This window comes from Leucopleurus acutus, assembly GCF_964270905.1.
Source record: "Leucopleurus acutus genome assembly, chromosome: 2".
NCBI classification, from domain to species: Eukaryota; Metazoa; Chordata; class Mammalia; order Artiodactyla; family Delphinidae; genus Leucopleurus; species Leucopleurus acutus.
In genome coordinates, this window is record NC_139143.1 from 151,323,148 (window position 1) to 151,342,082 (window position 18,935).

The 18,935-nt window shown below is 42.7% G+C and overlaps 2 protein-coding genes across 3 annotated transcripts in view; one reads left to right on the forward strand and one right to left on the reverse strand.

Annotated features, from left to right (window-relative positions):
* Window positions 1-4,593: 4,593 nt before the first annotated feature.
* CDKN2C (cyclin dependent kinase inhibitor 2C) lies at window positions 4,594-8,664 on the reverse strand. Its single transcript, XM_082833361.1, has 2 exons — window positions 8,510-8,664; window positions 4,594-5,075 (listed from the first exon to the last, which is right to left on the reverse strand). The coding sequence occupies exons 1-2, from the start codon at window positions 8,636-8,638 to the stop codon at window positions 4,698-4,700; spliced, it is 507 nt and encodes a 168-aa protein (XP_082689487.1). The 5' UTR covers window positions 8,639-8,664; the 3' UTR covers window positions 4,594-4,697.
* An 8,207-nt stretch (window positions 8,665-16,871) lies between these two features.
* The window catches only part of FAF1 (Fas associated factor 1), a 499,303-nt gene continuing 497,239 nt past the window's right edge, over window positions 16,872-18,935 (forward strand). For both annotated transcript variants that reach the window (XM_082834106.1, XM_082834105.1), the window contains exon 1: window positions 16,872-17,351. In XM_082834106.1, the coding sequence (XP_082690232.1) occupies window positions 17,307-17,351 (45 nt within the window). In that variant the 5' untranslated portion in view covers window positions 16,872-17,306. The remainder of the gene's footprint in view (window positions 17,352-18,935) is intronic.

Here is an 18,935-nt window from a genome sequence, read left to right on the forward strand (position 1 = left end):
CTGCTCACTTGCCGGGTGTGTTACCATGCTGTTATTTAATGTCTTTCAGGATTAAAGACAGCACAGAAAATTCCAAACCCACATCCTAACACCTGAAGCTCGCACAATGTTTCTATAGCAGATGGCAAAACATTTCACTGGAACCTTGATTTACCAAGTGAATATTCAGATCTGGGGAGTTTTTATTCTTTTCAGGCACTGCTGAAGAGCCATACTCGATTGTCGGATCTATTCCGGGTTCAAAAAACACGACCACTTCTAGGTGTTTTGCGCGTCCCAGCCCCACCCAAAGTCCCGACGGGCCTGCAATTTTGAGTGTTTCAAGCTAAGGGTCTTTCCGAATGAACGTGCATTTTCAGTTCTGGACGTCTAGTAATTTGTGGGGGAAAGGCAACACCATAGGACTTTCCGAGCAGTCGAAGCGGGTGAGAAGCCTGAGAGGCATTTGCCTCCTCGCTGTTGGACGCGAGGCTCGGAGCCCGGCTGTCCTCAGCTGTCACGGGGGGAGGGGGAGTGCTGGCATTGGCTTTGGGCATGGAGTTGCTCCAGCCGCCGCGCCCGGTCCCGCCGCCAGCTCACCTCTGCAGAGAGCTAGGCACTCACCGGCCCGCTTGCCCCTGCTCCCACGTCGCCCTCGGGCCCCAGTCCTCAGGCACAGGTCGCCGGAACCATCCAGTGGGATGGCCGCCGCCTCCTCGGGGACCGCTGCCTGAGGGCCAGGGCCGGGGAACCCTGGCCGCCCCGGCAGCCCGTAGCACCCAGGGTGCCGCGGCGGCTGCAGTGAGGCACCGGGGCCCGCTCCCCCTCCCCGCCCCCGCTCCCGCCTCCTGCCTGCTGCGCCGTGCGCCCGCTTGCCCCAGCCGGCTGGCGCAGCAGCGCACACACTCACTCCGAGGGCGCCTCCAAGGTTACCCGCGGGGTGGGGGCTGGGGCAGGCTCCGGCCACTGGCCTCCTCTGCTGCTTTCCTATCGCCGCGGCCCTTCCGCCGCTCCAGGGCGACCGGGTTCCAAACCCCAAAGTAGAAGAGACTCCAAAGTCCGGGGAGGGAAGTCGAGCTGGGAGCAGACAAGCGTCCGGGCGGGGGGCGGCCTTAGTTGGCTCTGGGTGCCGGGAGAGTCGGGTCAAGCGAGGTCGCGGCAAGAGGGGGCTGTGGCTCCGGCGGGCGCGCTCTGGGCCGCGCTGGCTGGGCCGGGGGCAGCGCGCAGGGGCTGCAGGCAGCACCGAGGCGTCCGAGGCGCCCCGGGCCCGCTGGGGGGCAGAGACAAGCGGGCGGCCAAACCTGCCGAGGAAACTAACTAAATAAAAGGAGACTGTTATTTAAGGCGCGGAAATTTGAAATATTTGGACAGGAAGAGAAAAGAAAAGAAACCTTAGCGAGGGAGGGGAAAAAAAAAAAACACACAACGCGAGCTAACGGTTTTGAAACTCCCCCACCCCCACCCCGGGCTTTTCTGCGCGCCCTGAGGGAGCTTTGGGCTCCAGCTTCCTCACTAGGGAGCCGGGAGCTGCGGTTGGAGTCTGGAGAATTTCGAAGGGACAGAAAGGATGACTTCGCAGACCCTCCATAGAGGGCTTGAGTTGACTGTGCGCAAAGCTTTACCCCGGGTCTCAGGCTGGAAGATTGTCTCCAGCCTCTTATTAGGTCCCTACGTGGATCTGTTTTTTTGGAATTGGAATTGTGGTGTAAAATCAAAGCAGTCTCGAGGGACGAAGAGACGGACTTTCCCCCTCCAACCCTCCCCCCCCCCCCGGCCTTTTGATGAAGGTAGCTTAGGGTAGTCAGGAAGGCTGCGAGCACGACCCTTTTTCGCTCCAGCACTGTACTCTTCCAGCGCTTCTGGACTATTACTTCTAACCCCCGGCAAAAGCCGAAAGCACCTTTTTGGGAACTGAGATTTCGAAACCAATCCGGGGCCACGGATTCCACAACGTTTGTTTGATCAACGCGATCAAGGACATTTATAATATTACCAATTGAAATGCCTTTCCTGGGACAGAATTATTTTATCCATTTATTAGTCACCCAGCGTGGTGTGTGTGTAGGAGCTCATCACACCATTAGGAGATGCACACTGTTTATCAGAAAACTATTGATTCACTACCGAAATATGGTAAAATGCAGTTGCTTAGTGGCTTGGAGACCAGAACGTGGACTGAGGTCCTGTTGGTGTTTCCCTCCCGCACCCACTCCCGGCCCTACTCTTCCCCAGGTGTAAGCCGGGGGTTCAGCTTACTGGGCAAAGGCTAAGCCTTGAGTTTCCCGACGTGGATGCGGGCGCAGTGAATAACTGAATTTGAGAGCGCATCTCTGCTTACTATCCTCCATTCTTTCTATGGCGTCGTCCCCTGGGGCTCTGGCCATTCCATTAATTAGCACTTGCCTTTCTACTCTGCATCTGAAAAAGTTCAGATCCTTCCCCGTCTCAGCTCGCTGTACACTGGACCCCGTTAGACTCTGCAGTACTGTTTCTTCCATTCTATACATTTCGGTATATTTGTCTTACTGAATATTGTCGAGGTTTTTGAGAGATTGAATAATGGCTTTTCATATTTCCTAGAGGAGACCACACAACTCATTTCTAAAATACTTAGATTAGCTAAGCTATTTCCTGCGAAGAGCCCAAGAAATGTGGCGATGTTCTAATGCCTAGGCAAGTTTTAGGCTGGTGAAGAGGGACAGAGCTGCCTCTCCTCTTTTCGTGCTCCGACCACCTGAGAATAAAGCAACTGCAGAAGTACCTCTCTTTAACTTTAATAAACATCCTATATTTGAAATATCTAAAGAGCAATTTTAATGCTTATACTTGATGGATACTGAAAAGTCCATTAAACTCTACTTTAAATTAAGAAACGTCCATCTTTACAGTTGCAAATTGAAGAAGTGTTTATTTTTCTTAGTAATAGTCTTGTGTTTAGAAAATATTCAGCTTACTCAAGCAGTGTATTTTGTGTGTTGATTCTAGTTTTTAAATGCAAATTACACCTTTTTCCTTCAAAATCATCTCAATTTCTACTTTTTTCTAAACTTTAAAATAAACGTTTTACATTTAATTTCATGTTGCTATCAAAAATAAATTTACTCAGTAACTTGTGGTTTGAGGTGGCAGAAGTTGAAATCTTGTTGCACTTGACATAGGGAAGGTGAACTTAAAATGCCAAATGAAAAGGATTTTTTTCCTCGGATTTTTTTCTTCTATATTCTTTTATACTATCATGGAAAATAAATTATTGAAAACCACTTGCCTGCCACCTTCCAATCCTTGTTAGGGCAGGCATCACAACCATGTCCTTCAATAAACCTTGAGGTATTTTGTTCTTTTTGGAGTGAGGGCAGGGAGCTTATAAAGCAGAAGGAGGGAACTTTTACATAAAACATCTTTGTTCTTGTGGGAGATGATGAATAAAGTATTTATAAATTTATAAATGGAAACTGCATTGAAATCCTTTGGTGAAATCTTTAAAATAACAGAGTAAGTAGTAGATGCTGGAAAATTCTCTTGGAAATTTGATATTTCCATTTTATTCAATTTTTTTTTTATTTTTAGCTAAACATATTCTTAAGATTTTATATGCCTTTACCAAAAAGCTTCGTGGGAATCAAGTGCTGTATGTAGGAGTGGCCTATTTATTTATTGTAAAAGTTTCTATATTTATTATCCTGTAGCCCCTAAATAAGTTATGACCCTTATATGTAATATGTGTATGTCCTTGCTAAGCTTTTTATCCCCTAAATATTGGTATTTGCAGCATATTTTAATATTTAAACATTTTGTAATTTTACACTTCTGATATTTCAGGGAGAAAAAGTCAGTGTTACACTTAGCATACTTATGGTATAACTTTGGGAAACGTATTATTTAACCAATTGTTTCATTTTGTGATTTTTAAAAAATCAACTAATGGGAAGCACTTTTAGATGGCATTTTCTTTTTAAAGTGCCTTTTAGAGCTAACATATATTTGCTTTCAGATCGCTACTTCTGAAACCTGTTTTTCAACTATTTAACTTTGAGAGAAAGGGAAGATCGAATATATAAGGATAAATTCACACTGAAATAATTTCAGGTTTATTTCCCAAACATGTTGTCCTTATTCTGTTTTAAAGCAGACATACTAGGCACCAAGTAAAATCTTTGAGGGGAAGCATGAGGAGAGAAAGAAAAGAATAACTGAATCATCAATAGAATATGTCTAGTTTTTCAATTAGTCTACTTTTTCTAACGTCAAGACTTAAAACACCATGATCTTTTAGTGTAGTTCTCCTTAGCAAGAGGCAAATTATGTGGGGATTATAAGAGGAGTGGAAACCACAGAAAACACTGTCCTGTTTTGAAAAAGTGTTTTAATCAGGCAAAAGAAGCATCAGGACAAACCATTTTTAAAACAAAGTCTTCAAGTTGGGTATTGAGACTGGCAAAGGGAGAAGCAAGGAGAAAAGTCAGGGAAAGATAAAATATTCAGATGAAAGCCAAAGCTATTTGCAATTACATGTTAGAACTCAGGGTTTTGCAGGTGAAAAAGATGTTGCTTAAATATATTCATAAACCTGTAGTAAGATTTCCACTTAGCAGTTTCAGAAGATTTAACTAGCTGCTTAAAATATGACAAAACTGAATTTTAACAAATGATATTAAAATAGGACAGCCAATCAATTAACTGACAAAATAGAAGGCAGTGTGGGAGAGCCCTCCCCACATTCATTGCAGATTCGCAGCTCCCTCCGCCCGGTTTCCCTCCATCAGGCTAACGACCTCGTTTCTCCGGTAGAGCCTGGCCAAGTCGCAGGCGGTGTCCCCCTGATGGTTCCGATGCCCCACTTTGCAGGCCGTGTGCTTCACAAGGAACTCCACCACGGGGAGGTGGCCTTCTTTGGCAGCCAAGTGCAAGGGCAGGTTCCCTTCATTATCCTCGATGTTAACATCAGCTTGAAACTCCAGCAAAGTCTGTAAAGTGTCCAGGAAACCTGCTCTGGCTGCATCGTGAATGACAGCGAAACCAGTTCGGTCTTTCAAATCGGGATTAGCACCTCTAAGTAGTAGTCTCCTGGCAATCTCGGGATTTCCAAGTTTCATAACCTAGAAAAGAAGAAAAAACGGTAGAATCCTTCAAGTGCTCCTACTACAAGAATATTTTAAAATACCCATCTCTTTTTATGTATGTAACTATTTTTGATGAAGGAGTGCTTGGGGAAGACCCGTATGATCGGGTTTGAAGGACTCAGTTGCAGGAAATGAGTACTATTAGGTAAAAGTAGAAGAAAACTTCTAAAAATTGAGCTTCTATGATGGAATATCTTAAACGGGCCCAAAAGTAGGATAAATTTGATTAATAAAATAGAATGAGTCCGACTTATATAAAATTCACTGACAACTTGGTTCTCTATCTCCCATAAAGAGTTGTGTAATTTCATGAATTTATTAAAATAAAAGAAGTGGAACTTGAGATTTAAGTAAGTCTCCTTCTGTTTGCTTGTTCATTCTCATAAGATGTGCCTGGGGTGTTAATTCTGTAAAATAAAATGTGGGTAAATTTTATTTTCTAAACAGCTGAAAAGAAATAAGGAGAGTGAGTTTCTTTAAATCCTCAAAGAAGTGTTTCCACACATCAGACTCCATCTAGTCTGATTTTATAAGTGTGAAAATGATCTCCTAAAAATCCAAACTTGGTATTTTCTTAAATTATTAATTTTCACAAGTTCTCTCCAAATAGATACAGCCCCAAGTTTCCAAGTATTTTTTAAATAGTTTTTTTTCTTTGCAATTATTTCATATGGGATATTAGGTGTGTTTAGTGCTTAGAATCCTTCACTTGAAATTTAAAAATGTTACTGATTATTAAAGTGAAAAAAAAGCAACAGTGTTCTACATTGTCAATGTATTTATCTAAAACTAAGTTCATGATATGTCTTGTATTAGATAGGAAATGACTGTATGGAAACTGTTCTTGTAAAGAATGAAACAGTCATCCTACTATATTACTTACTGTTTCCTAAAGTTCTAACTAGTCTCCTAATTTTCAAGTGAGCAAAAGAAGAGAAAATAAGATATTAAATGTGTATTTTGGGACACAGACAGCTTTGTCTTGTGGTTTCAGCCCATTTATTAATCAACTGGTGATCCATCTTATTTCCTTTCGCAGTTATTATCAGGCATTTAGGAATAGCTATTTGTAAACTGCCAGTATTTTAAAAGCCAGAATTTGCTATTAAAATTTGCTATTAACATACAAATAATTCACATGACAAAGACTTATCTACTGGTGTTTAAATATATTTCACGCTAATAAGAAATCACTATTAGGCTCTCATAGTTATAAAATATTTTGTGGAGCAGCAATCAGTTGTACAATACATATAATTTAACCGTGAAAAATATAGTCTCATTAACATGCAAGAATATTTCAGCATTTTAATTGTTTTAATTTATATTTAGGTATATTCATAATAACCTAAATTTATAATACATTACACAGTAGGCACTCAAATGTTTGTGAAATTAAATATACACTGTAAAATACATACAAAGCTGATCTATCTCTTTAGAATGTTTGTTTTAAAAAATCACAAATTAAGTAGCATGATGAAATATATTTAGAATGAATAATATTTTATAAATGCAAACTCTATAGATGGCCAAGATGTTAAGCTTCCCTGTTGATAAAACCTTGTTGACTTTTAGCCCTTCCTTTGAGGCAGTGGTTAAAAATGATACATAATTTATTTTTCAAGAACTTCAATGAAATACTTTTTGGTTATGAAAAATTAACACAATCTAATTTTTACCACAACTGCCTCTAAATATTTAGTCACATCTAAGGACCTGAACTGGGAAAAATAAGAGACAGACACCTTGGATCTTTGTAAAGCAAATGTACGATTAAGGCCTTTGATATCATCCTGATTGAGAGGCTTACACTAGGAAGGGGGAAAAATCTTTTGTAATTGGGTTAATAAACATAATTGTAGGAGAAAATTTGCCATATTTCACCAAAAATAATAGTAATGCTGGAAATTGTTTTGAAAGAAAGTTCTTTCTTGAGTTATGACACAACTTCAGAGTCAGGATTATACATACTGAAAACAAGCCTTGAGACTCCTGTTTGTGTGTGTTTCATTATATGTACTAGGACTAAGCCACAATAAATGGGTGTTAATATCTTGATAAGTATGTTTAATATAAACGAGACTGCAGAGTTGTTTTAAAAATGTTTGTCAAAACTTTTTTTTTTTGCGGTATTAATCTCCCAGTCTTCCTGCTCGTCAAAAGTCCTGCAAGATCCTATTCTTACAGGGTTAAGTGGCTCATTCTTTGTGATATTTATATAACATTTTGAATGTTCAATAGGAAACTTTTCAATATATTAAATTTGTGGCATTGCTATTATCACAAAACCTGTTAAAAACTACTAGGTGGAAAAAGAAAAAAAATCCTTTCCCCACTTAATCTACCTGAAATAACAAGATAATTTAGTATCTATAAGCTTCCTTAATACTGAAATTTTTGCAAGGTCAGTGTATTCTGATTTAAAATATACAGGCTGTATGGACTTCATCTGTCAATAGTACATCTCCTGCCACTTAGATTTCTAATTCTTGCAATTAAAACAAAGCACTCTAAAAACCCTCTCCCCAGTGGATTTTCAAAAACAGCTTTAAGTGTTGCATTTCGAATACGCATAGCTTATAAGAATATCATCAGAACTCAGATAAAGCAACTGTTTGAGACTACTTTGCCATTTTTCTGTTTCTGAGCCTTTCAACTAAGTTACATGATAACGTTCAGAGGAGGAAAAAAAATTATCAGGTACAATACTTTGCAGCTGGACGTGTTTCATTTGTTGCTTGTAAATCTAATTACTAAAAATTAGAACATACCAGGGTATGACCTCAGAGACAAAAACACTATAAACTGAGCTCTGATTAGAAAATTCAACTTTTTATTCCTCCTCGATCCTGAATGGGTGGATGGTATTACATTAACTGTGAAATGTACATCCTGTGCCCGTGCCCAGGCCACCCATTCCAAACGAGGAAAGGTCGTTGGTCAAAACCTGAAGCATTTGAAGAAAAAACACCCTTGCCAGTAGTCAAGAAAATTAACGTTAAAGTCAATTATTGGAGCAAAGTACGGAAACCACTAATAGCAGTGTATTTACTTCAAATAATAATCATAATAACGTGTTTACAGAGCTGTCTAAAAAAAAGAAAAACCAAAAAACTCAGCGCTGCTACGACTGCTACAGAATCCCCACCGTCACAAAAACATTCCAAAAATTAATACCAAACCTGGAACCCACTTGATATCGAGGATGTTATTGGATTTGACGAGTTTGTTCAAAGTACGTCATTTTGGGGAGTTGGATCCACTTAAAGATATAAAATATGGCAACCAACTAGTTTTTAAAACAGTTAAATTTTGTACCCCTGAAAGCTTAAAAGCTATTATTCTAGAAACCCGGGTCACGTAGGCAACATTGTTGACCTGTTTTCCCCACCTCTCTGGATACCAACCTGCAGCGCAGTTCTTCCAAATCCATTTTGTGCATTGACGTTTACATTATTTTGCAACAAACTAGTAAGTTGCTCTAGGTCCCCCCTGGCAGCTGCGGACGCCAACTCGTTCCCCCAAGGCTCGGCCATTCTTTAGGGTCCTGACGATCGGGAAAAGATGAATTAGTTGTTTTTCTTTTTCCCTTTTCCTTCGCTCCTAACCAGGCTGCATGATGGCATCGGAGACTGACAGAAGGACTGGGATGGTTAATCTGGAGTAGAGCTTGGTAGTAAATACTAGTAAGATCTGCCTGCCAAAAGCCCGCCCCTCGATTCACACGTGATTATTCAGCAAAACTGAGCCATTGGAGAGGGGCTCCGCTCCTCGCTTTTTAGCTTAACCCCTATGAAGAATTCTGGTGATTAAACTGAGAGATATACAGGCACACATATATTTCTGGTAAATTACTCTGGACGTAAAATATAGGCAGAGCTGGCACGTACCTACACTACAGATCTCCGTGAGGAATGTGTGCGGAGATTTAAGGCACTAGATCAGGGCAGAAAATACCGCGAAAAAAGAGACATTTGGGGGGGAAGAAAAGGCATCAACCCACCCTTGTTCACGGTGGTGACTTGAGCCGCGCGAGCCAGTACCGCAGGGGCAGGTCCTCGAAGGGGCTCGGTCTCCATCCGTCTCGCCGAAGGGGTAGTCCTGAGTCCTCCGCGGCAGGGAGAGCGCCGCGGTGGCTGGATGCTGAGGTGCTCCGGGGGTTAAAGATGATCGCCAAAAGCAAATGAGAGTAGCAGTTCCGTGGCCCTCAAGTTACAGGTCGTAACGACTCCTCGGTGGCCTTGGATTCTCCGGAGGAGCCTTAATTCGCGTTCAGGCCGAGCTGCGGGCTAACGCCGCGCGGGAGGGCTCCGGAGCCCGCCAGCCGGGCTACCGCAGCCCCACCGAGCCTCAGAGGCCGTGGGAGCCAGGCTCGGCGCGCGTCTCCGGAGACTGCCGGGCGCGCGGCGGGCCCCCGGCAAGCCGGTCATGCCGGCCCCACCGGGTCCTGGGACTCCCAGCAGCGTGAGGAAGGGGGAGAGCGATGCGGGAAGTGTCTATGGGGCCCGGGCTGCTGAAGCAGCGCGCTGCAGCATCGCGGCTGCACAGGGCAGCCCACCGGTAACTTCCCGCCTACGACCGAGCCAGTTCAGACTTCCTAATGTAGAAGCTCATTGAGCTGCCGCCGCCTCTTTTCCTTCCTTTCCCGGTTTTCTGAGGGCCTCCGGAGATCGGGAGGGTCCTGGGAAGTCACAGGCCAAGCTCTGAGTATCGGGAGTCGCCACAATTCCAGGGCGCAGCCAGTCCCGCCGCTCTTGGCGAGAACCCAGCGGCTTCGGCGCCGGGTGCCACTTCGCCAACCTCTCGCGGTCCCCTGGCCTGTGCCCCCAGCCTGTGCAGCCGATAGGGCAGCGGCCGCCAGCCAGCTGTGCCCTGGAGCCGAGCTGGGTAGCACCGCTTCCTCCCGAGCCGCAGCGCTCCCAGTGACAGTTTCTTTTGTAGCTGGTCCCCCCCAAATCGCCGGTCCCTGCTCCCTTCACCCCTACAGACACTTGTGCGTCGTGCCCCTTTCTGGTCTTTTCCTTCCCTCCCTCCCTCGCTTCTTTTTTCGCTCAAACAATTGCTGCTTCTGTTGCCGCTGCAGAGACGGTGCCGGTTTCTTCTCCCTTTTTTCCGACCTCATCAGCTTTTTTTGAAAAGAAAAAAATTGAGCGCTTTTTGAGTTGAAAAACCCGCCCCCATTTTAACGGCAGAGTTTTAAGGAGGCTCGGCTGAGTTGCAGCGCCGCGGGAGCGGGAAGGTTGGGCACCGCCCACGCCCCGCCCTCCGCCCTGGTGGCGCTCAAGCACTCTGCCGGGCTCGCCCCGCCCCCCGCCCCGCGCCCTTTCTCCCGCCTCCTCGCTCTCCGCTTTCCTCCCTCAGTCTCCTGCGCTGGCTCCCACTCGCCAGCCCAGCGGCCAGGCCCCAGCCGGAGCGGCTTTTTCGGACCCGCGGAGCCGGGTTCGGCCCCCTCCGGCTGGCGGGCGGAATGGAGTCTGCGATGTGAAACCCCGGGCTGCCCCGAGGCCGGCGGGGGCGGAGGTGGAGGAAAGAGGCTTGTTAATTAAGGCTGCGGAGAGCCGCAGGGCCTTGGAGGCTCGGCGGCGCAGACTGCTGGAAGGCGGAGAGGAGGCTGGCGCGAAGCGAGTCTTTCCCCGGCCCTGGCCGGGCAGCCCGGCCCGCCTCCGCGCTCCCCCGCTAGGCTCTGGAAGTTCGGGCGGCCAGGCCTACGGCTGCCGCCTCTTCCTCTGGGGCGCGCGCTGTGTAAACTCGGCCTCCTTTTCTCAGTGCAGAGCTTCGGCCTCGCACCTGCTAGCTCAACGCCCAGGGCCGCGGTGGGCAGAGGTGGCCGCGGGGGTGGAGGGAGAGACCTGACTGACAGCAAAACCAGTGCTCAGGAAAAGCAAAAGTCTTTTATAGACTGATTTTTACGAAAACTAAAGGCATGGTATAGGTAAGAAATCACGACGGACTCTGAAGCCTTAATGTTACAGGGACTTGAAACTGAAATATTCCATTTCTTTGGGGAAAGGGAGAAAAGCAATTAACTTTAAAGCAAAAAAAAAAAAAGTCTTGGGAAGGATTTTCTAACAAGGCCATTTCTTTCTTGTCAAAGTTCTCTCTGACTACTTAGATGGGACTTGTTTTGGGGGGGAGGGGGTGTCTAAATGTAAAGGAATAGTATCTTCTTAATCGTTTATTTCAATCATCTGAGACACCAGTTCTCTGTACTTTTAACTTCCTCTTTTAGCTATGTAAGATTAATTAATTACTGTTTTCTATATTTTTTGCACTTAAAAATATCCAACACGGTTGCAGGATGCACCCAGTGGTCAAAATGAAACCAAGCAAAAAATGACAGGTGGTCTAATTATTACCGACTTCTAGCAAGCATGTCCTCAAGCAACATCTATACCCAGCTCCTTGAAGTACACTGGGAGTATTAGCAACGAAACACACCAACAACATTGGGATAATCATCTAGCATCAGATTGCCTGGTAGGTAGAGAGAGAGTTGAAACTGCAAAGAATCCTGCAGTGTTTCCTTTAACTGAATTGTTGAGAGGAAAATAACCAGAGCTCTTTTCTTAGGTAACTAAACTTGAAATGTGAATCAAACATGAACTACAACAGAAGAAATTAACTCCTCTCGTTTCTTACATATATTTAGACATTTCAAATAGAACATTTAGGATTCCATATATACCAGTAAATACCATAAATAATATAATTTACTTTTGATTATTCTGGGAAATTAGTATGTAATCTTTCAGTACAGCTGGAGGGTGTGATGATATAGTAGCACTGTTGGCTGTTAAGAGAGAACTGGCATTAGTCCAACTTATGAGAGTTGCTTTCTAGCATTTATTATGGTTTCTTGCTAAGAGAAGACATTGTAATAAGGAAGAATATTGTACTCACGTAAAGTATAGGTATACATGTGTTATCATTTTCATGAAATAAAATTCTTTTTGCTGAATAACGATAAATAAAACTTATGGTAATTTAAGATGCATACAGAGCTGGATTAATAGTTTTGGAGCTCTTAAGCATTGAAAAGATTTTGATGTCCCAGCAACTCACCTCATATGTAAATAAAAATAATACAAAACCAAAAAATAAGTGTAAAGGAGTCCAACAAAGTTCTGATTTTTCCCATGTTGACTACTTCAATGCTTTTGCTGAAATATTAAATTCTTTAAGAAAGTTTGTTTGTTTTTTACTCTGGCTTAGCTGGTGTCCTGAAGCATATACTTCGTTTGCTTATTGTATAACCCAGAACTGACTGCATAGAGATTACAATCTTAGTTCAGAAAGCGTAAGTAAGCACTACAAAAGACCTGCAATGAAAATCTCATATTGAGGGCTAGTTCACTGAAGTCAAAGGTGAGTATCTTTGCCCTCAATAAGCTTACATTCTAACATGGTGTACAGAAAAGATTGACAGTTAAGCATCTGTTATTTTGAAAGTAGTAGTTTGTCTTTTAACACAATAATGATATCTCTCTCAAACACTGAAATAGAGCCTTTTAGTTGGATATAAAATACTAACAGTCATGGAAATGTTTTCAGCAGTTTATACTCATTTTAAAGGCTTTATAGAAATACTACAGTCAAATTATTTTGTGCTTTTTCCCTCATTGACTTAAGTATGCATAGTTTCAGAATGATTAACTTACGGATATGTGTATATGGTATTTACAATTTCTTTACATAGTCCCAAAGTCTTCCTTTTGTTATATTTATAGATCCAAGAGAGGTAGAAAACAGACTGGTACCCTCAAGGGGCCTTTTTATCATTTCATTATTGTGGCTTTGGCATTTTATTTCTGAAATTCAGCAGGCTTTTTCATATGGGTTCTCACACCACTTATGAAAAGTCTTTTTGTAAAGTAAGAAAAAAAATGCCCAGTAAGCAACTCAAAAGTTTAAACATAATAGCAACAATTAATACTTATATAGTTTTTCCTGGTTATAACATCATGCACACATTATTTAATCTTTACAACTCTGGGACGTAAATATGATAACTATCCCCATTTTTCAGGTGAAGGAATTGAGGCTTATAGAGAATGTGACTAAGGCCAATAAGTAGTGGATATAGGAATTTGAACTCAGAATCCATCCCCAGGTGTTAGGCCTTTTCCATTACATAAGAGTCCAGTTCACTGGAAGCTTTGGGTTTGGAACTCTCCCAGACTTTTCCCTATGTGCTTCTTCCATTGGCTGGTTTTGGCCTGTATCCTTTCCCCTTTTCCTGTAATAAATTGTAACCATAAGCTAAAAAAAAAAAAAAAGAGTCCAGGATCAGGCACTAGTGTCCTAACAAACATTAAATCATTATATGAAATATATTTTGGGTTACTTAAGTGTGGATCTAACTGTAGTAGCATTAATCTTCTCAGGAATTAGATTGTAATTGAGTAGCATTGTTAAAAAGTTTGATTAACTTAAGGGATCAAGGTTAACACCCCCAATAATGAGTCATGTTGATATCATGTGTCCCTGATATGATGTGATGAGGACACATCACCTTTGTGGAATCCTTCCCCTGAATCCATAAACTCAGCATAATTCTGAGAAAACATTAGACAAACCCAAACTGAGAGACATTCTATAAAGTTCCTGACCATTAGTCTTCAAAAGTCAAGACCGAGCAATGGTAACAGATTGGAAGAGGCTAAGGAAACATGACCACTAAATGTAATGTGGTATGCTGCTTTGGACCCTGGAACATAAAAAGTACATTAATATAAAAATCCAAATAGTCTCTAGAACATAATTAATAGTATTAATGCCAGTGTTAATTTCTTAGTTTTGATATCAGTACCATGGTCATGCAAGATGGTAACAGAGGAAGCTGGAAAAAGGTAAATAGGAGCATTCTGTACTATGTTTGCAACTATTATATAAATCTAAAATTATTTCAAATAAAAATTTAGCAAAATAACTAAAAGTAAACTTTATTATATATATTTGAAAAAATATGAAATAAAATTCCTTTTAAAAGAAGAATGGTAAGATCAAAGAACATGGAGATTCTAGAAAAAGATCTATATTTGAATTAGACTGAGCTCCATGAGTTAATACAGTAAAACAACTATGAGAATGGATAGATTAAAATTATTTTTCTTTGCTCATGCTTATGGACAGAGAATCTCTATATTTTTATTCTCTCAGTTTTTGACACTGGAATGAAATTGTTTCCTTTAAGGAAGGAATTCTGGGGAAATGAATTTTCTCTTTTTTTTAAAAGATGTTTTTGATGTGGACCACTTTTAAAGTCGTTATTGAATTTCTTAAAATACTGCTTCTGTTTTATGTTTTGGTGTTTTGGCCACAAGGCATGTGGGATCTTAGCTCCCCAACCAGGGATCAAACCTGCGTCCCCTGCATTGGAAGGCAGATTCTTAATCACTGGACAGCCAGGGAAGTCCCGAATTTTCTCTTAATTCAGTATTTATTTTTCTTTCATTCCTTTCTCTGTAGTGGAAAGTTACTCTGGATTCTGGGTATCCAACCATGAATAGTTACATCATAGGGAAGAATCAGTCTCTTCAGGAATTATACACTATGGAGGGTAAAATGCAGGGAGGCAACAGGGTGAGTGGAAAGAGCACTAGTTTTGACCTAGCCTTGAATACTAGGTCTGTCCCTGTATAGCATGACTTTGGGCAAATTCTTAGCCTATCAGAGCAGTTTTTTATTCTGTAAAATGGTTGTTGTAAAAATTAAATGAGATAAGGTGTGTGAAATACCTGTACCTACTAGACATCCAATAAAAATAAATTCAAAGGCATTGGTTGTTATGTACCCAAGAGTTTGCTATTTATGAACTATTGTGAATATAAAAACACATAAAATGAAATGGCTGATAATCTCAAAGAACTTACAACCTTTGAGGAGAGATTAGAACATGCAGAGATGAAACAATTAGAGAAAAAAATTGCAGAATTTATCAGAGTATTAAACTGTGTTGTAAAGATAGTACAGCAGTGATTAGAAAGGAGAAGAATCCTTGTTGGCTTAAATATTATGAAAGAGGTGATCCTGAGAAAAGCATTTAGGAACTGGTATACAAAGTAATAGCAACTAATATGGTTTAAGGTTTTGAAAAGTTTTCACAAGCATTGTATCACTCAATAATCACAATCACTCTGTGAAATAAGTTTTATAAGCCTCATTTTAGAAGTAAAGAAATCTAGAGTCAGAGAAGTTTCTTGTCTGTTTTTGTCAAGTGGCAGAACTAGAACTCAAGCCTAGTAATGCTGACTATGAAATCTATGCTTGTTTTGTAAAAATATTTTATGCTTCCATGCATTTTCATAATTGTTTTCTCATCACCTGAAATAGTCATGTCAGAAGCTGAAGTCAAGAGTCTAAGTGACCCATCCAAGTTCCCCCAGCTAATTAGTTGGGAAAGCAGTACTAGAAACCATATGCCTGAATGTCTAGTGTATTCTCCCCCTCTTTCTGTATTACCACATTCTTTTAATTTCCAGATGGAGAGGAGGGAGGGAGAAGGGAAGCAGTACTGGATTTGAATGGGCTCCGAGATATACACACATGTCATCACAGAGAAAAATCTCAACTTTGCAGGGCTGCATTAATCCTGGCCATGTAACTAGAGACAATCATTCACCTGCCTTGTGCTGAGAATGACATATATGAATGGGGCAAGTGAATTGCCACACTTAAATTGCTGGTACTCTGTTTTACCTCTTAATTCATATTCGTGCTATATTTTGGAATTACTTCCTTGGGGGTGGCAATTAACCAAGAAACCCTTAAATTCATGTGACTATGTATGGTTCTGTTCCTTATCTACCTCATTCTGGTCTAAATACAGACTATTACATGAGAGTTGTAGGCCAGAATATTTTCGTCTAGAGAAAAAAAAGCAGAATAAACCTAGATCTTTAGAACACCATAGTGCTCTTTTTGTTCAGGGAATACAAAGATTCTATATGGTGATTTCACTAGTTTCTGTTTTAACTGTACAGCACAAAATCAGCAAACTTACTTCACACTTTCAGGATTTTACATACTTTCCACCGCAAGTTCATGCTCTATTTCAGTCCAGAAGATGATATTTTCCCAAGTCAAAGTTGAACATATTCTACTGTCACTCTTCCTCCAGCGGGAATGACAAACTATCACACTTCACTGTACATAGTCTTCGACTATTCTTGGCTCAAAGCCTGATCATCTTTTTCTCGAGATCGATATTCTCACCTTTCTCAGCTTCCATGTCTGCCCCATGACTACCGTGGGAATCTGGTTGCTTGCCATTCCTTGTTACTGAATGTCTGAGGATGCAAGCGTCAGGGCTTGGGATCGAGTGTGACAGTGTGCAAGTGGGCTTTGACAAGTTGAGCATAAAAGGCTATGTGAAGTTGTATTTTGGTGAAACAGAGAAAATGTACATTTATGAAATGTTGTTTATTAGACGGGATGTGACGGTGTGCTGAGTTGGTTTGTGAGGCTTGACGTGTATGTGTGTTACTATATAACCACGTAAGGAGCAGAATCTAATCCCCGCCCTAGCCACGGGGAGGCGGTACCCCGAGGCCTTTGCTTAATTCAAACCGGAATAACCTGTTGCGGGACTCCAAGCTGCCGCAGTTGCAGGTTGGCGTCCCCGCCGGCGGCGCGCAGATCTCCGCCCGGTAGTCGCGCGCCCAGCGCCTGACAGGAGGGCAGTCACGTGGTAGCCGCAAAGCGGTGCTTTGCGACCTCGATGACAGGCAAAATGTGCGACAGCTTCGGCGCTGGCCAACCAGGGGCGGAGGCGGTGGCCAGGGAGGAAGCGGAGGAGGCGGAGGCGGCCGTGGCGTTCGCCCGCCTGCTTTTTCGCTCGCTTTCCCCGCCCCCGCCGGTCTTGTCGCCGTTGAAGGGAGCCGGCTGCGCGCTGTCGCAACCAGCCCTCATCCTGGCCGGCGACAGTAAGACCGAACCCACATCCCTACCAACCTCCCTGTTGAGGCGGCTCGGGCTCCGCGGGGCGCAGGCAAGCGGCCCAGGCGCCTGAAGGTTACCGAGTGCATGAGCGCTTAGCCTCCCGCGCTGCCGCGCCCGCCGGCCCGCCGGCCCGCCCGCCGGCTTGCCCGCCAGCCCCTCGGAGCCCGGCGGCGACGGCGGCGGCGGCGGAGACGGCCGCAGGAGGCGCAGTCTCCCGCCCGGGTGCGCGCTTCGCTCCCGGAGCCGCGGAACTCGGCAGCCGCCATGGCGTCCAACATGGACCGAGAGATGATCCTGGCAGATTTTCAGGTGAAGTATCGGGCCCAGTTACCCTTTCACCTCCAACCTCGTGGGTTCCTGGTGCCCAAAGGGTGGCCTCTTCCCAGCGTTTGTTTGAGCACTGCAGTGCTGTGTGGTTTGAGTTTTTATACGGTACCTGACATGAGGTGTGTGTGAGTGTGGTGTGTGTGTGTCTGTGTGTGTGTGTGTGTGTGTGTGTGTTGTGAACTGTGGGGGACTATGTTATGTTGGGGGTGTGTAGAATGGCTTATGTACGGCTTGAATGGTATTTGTCGAGTGAGTGGGTGTTCTGTCGGGTTGTTTTGTGCGTGGATTGTATTGTTTCCTGTATTATAGGTAGTGTGTAGAATTCGAGGATAAGTGTGGGGCTTTTAAGTATGAGGTGCTTTAGGTGAGGAGTTTTGGGTTTGTGAGGAGGGTGTGCTGTATGGAGTGTGGGTGTGGTGTATTAAGGGGAGAGTAAAAAAGAATGATGGTGAGGAGGTGGTGAGGGTAGCGGGACATTGTGCTGGTTTTGAGGGAGAAATAAACATTTGAGACTGATGCCTTATTGGAGTCTTTGGGGTGTAGGAAGAGGAGGAGGCAAATAGACTGTATATATCAATGTATCTTTGCAGTGAGTTCACAAGCTTAATAAATTACCAATTCATATTTGTGGATTCCCTTCCTCTACAGATTTGAACTACTTGGTTGGTGTCCTTTCTCCAGGAGAAATTTTAAGGATGAGCAAAGATTATTTCTTACTGACTCAACTGTAGTGACACTGGCATATAAGTATTTTAGGGAGGACTTTTGAAAGTAGAGCTGTATGCTTCATGAAAGAGTTGGAGTTAGAACTAATACCCTGTAAACACCACTTTTGCCTTTTGATGTTGGAAGAAAATATTGTAGTGAGATATTTTTAACCATTTACTTTGGCATTAACTTAGAAGCTATAGTTCTGTATAGGCAGACGTTTCCCTCCTTTAACACTGCCGTCATTGCACATGGTCTAACGCTAGCATAGTAGGCAATATTTTTCCTTACTTATATTTTGTTGGGCTTTTTTCTTTCTCTAATTTTTAAAGTTACTTATTTTTACAACTAAATATTCTGATGGCCATTTCCAGAGTTTGCTCATTTAATTATTCAAGTCATATCTGCTACATTAGGAATATGCATATATCTGCATTTGATTATACTGTAACTTTCAAACTCAAGCAGAAAGAAGTTCTGAAAATAAAAGTTGACCACAAGATTTTGGTGCTTTGTAGTATTAGGATTGGCCTGAGATTTTCTGCCTAATTCTTTCACCTTTTTTTTCATTCTTCAAGTTAGTCTTTTATCTAATGTGGAATGTAGTTGTGTGATAAAGGACTCTATATGTCTAGGAATGATTTTATCCTTTTGTAAAATTGTTCTGCTCTAGTAGGAATGGCTTTAAGCAACAAAAAGTATAGTTTACCTCATTAGAAGCTTTAAGGTAACTGTAACTTTGTTTTGATTTACCAAACTTTTGACTTCCTCTAGTAACTTGTAGCTGTTTGCTCTCTTATTATTTGTGACAATTATTATTATTATTATTTTTTGGCCATGCTGCGTGTCATATGGGAT

Bases quoted from the DNA above. Each gene is read 5' to 3' on its own strand.
- CDKN2C (XM_082833361.1), bottom strand. From the start codon at position 8,638: ATGGCCGAGCCTTGGGGGAACGAGTTGGCGTCCGCAGCTGCCAGGGGG. The intron at 5,076-8,509 runs GTTGGTATCCAG...CTTCTTTTCTAG, and splicing joins TTGGAAGAACTGCGCTGCAG to GTTATGAAACTTGGAAATCC.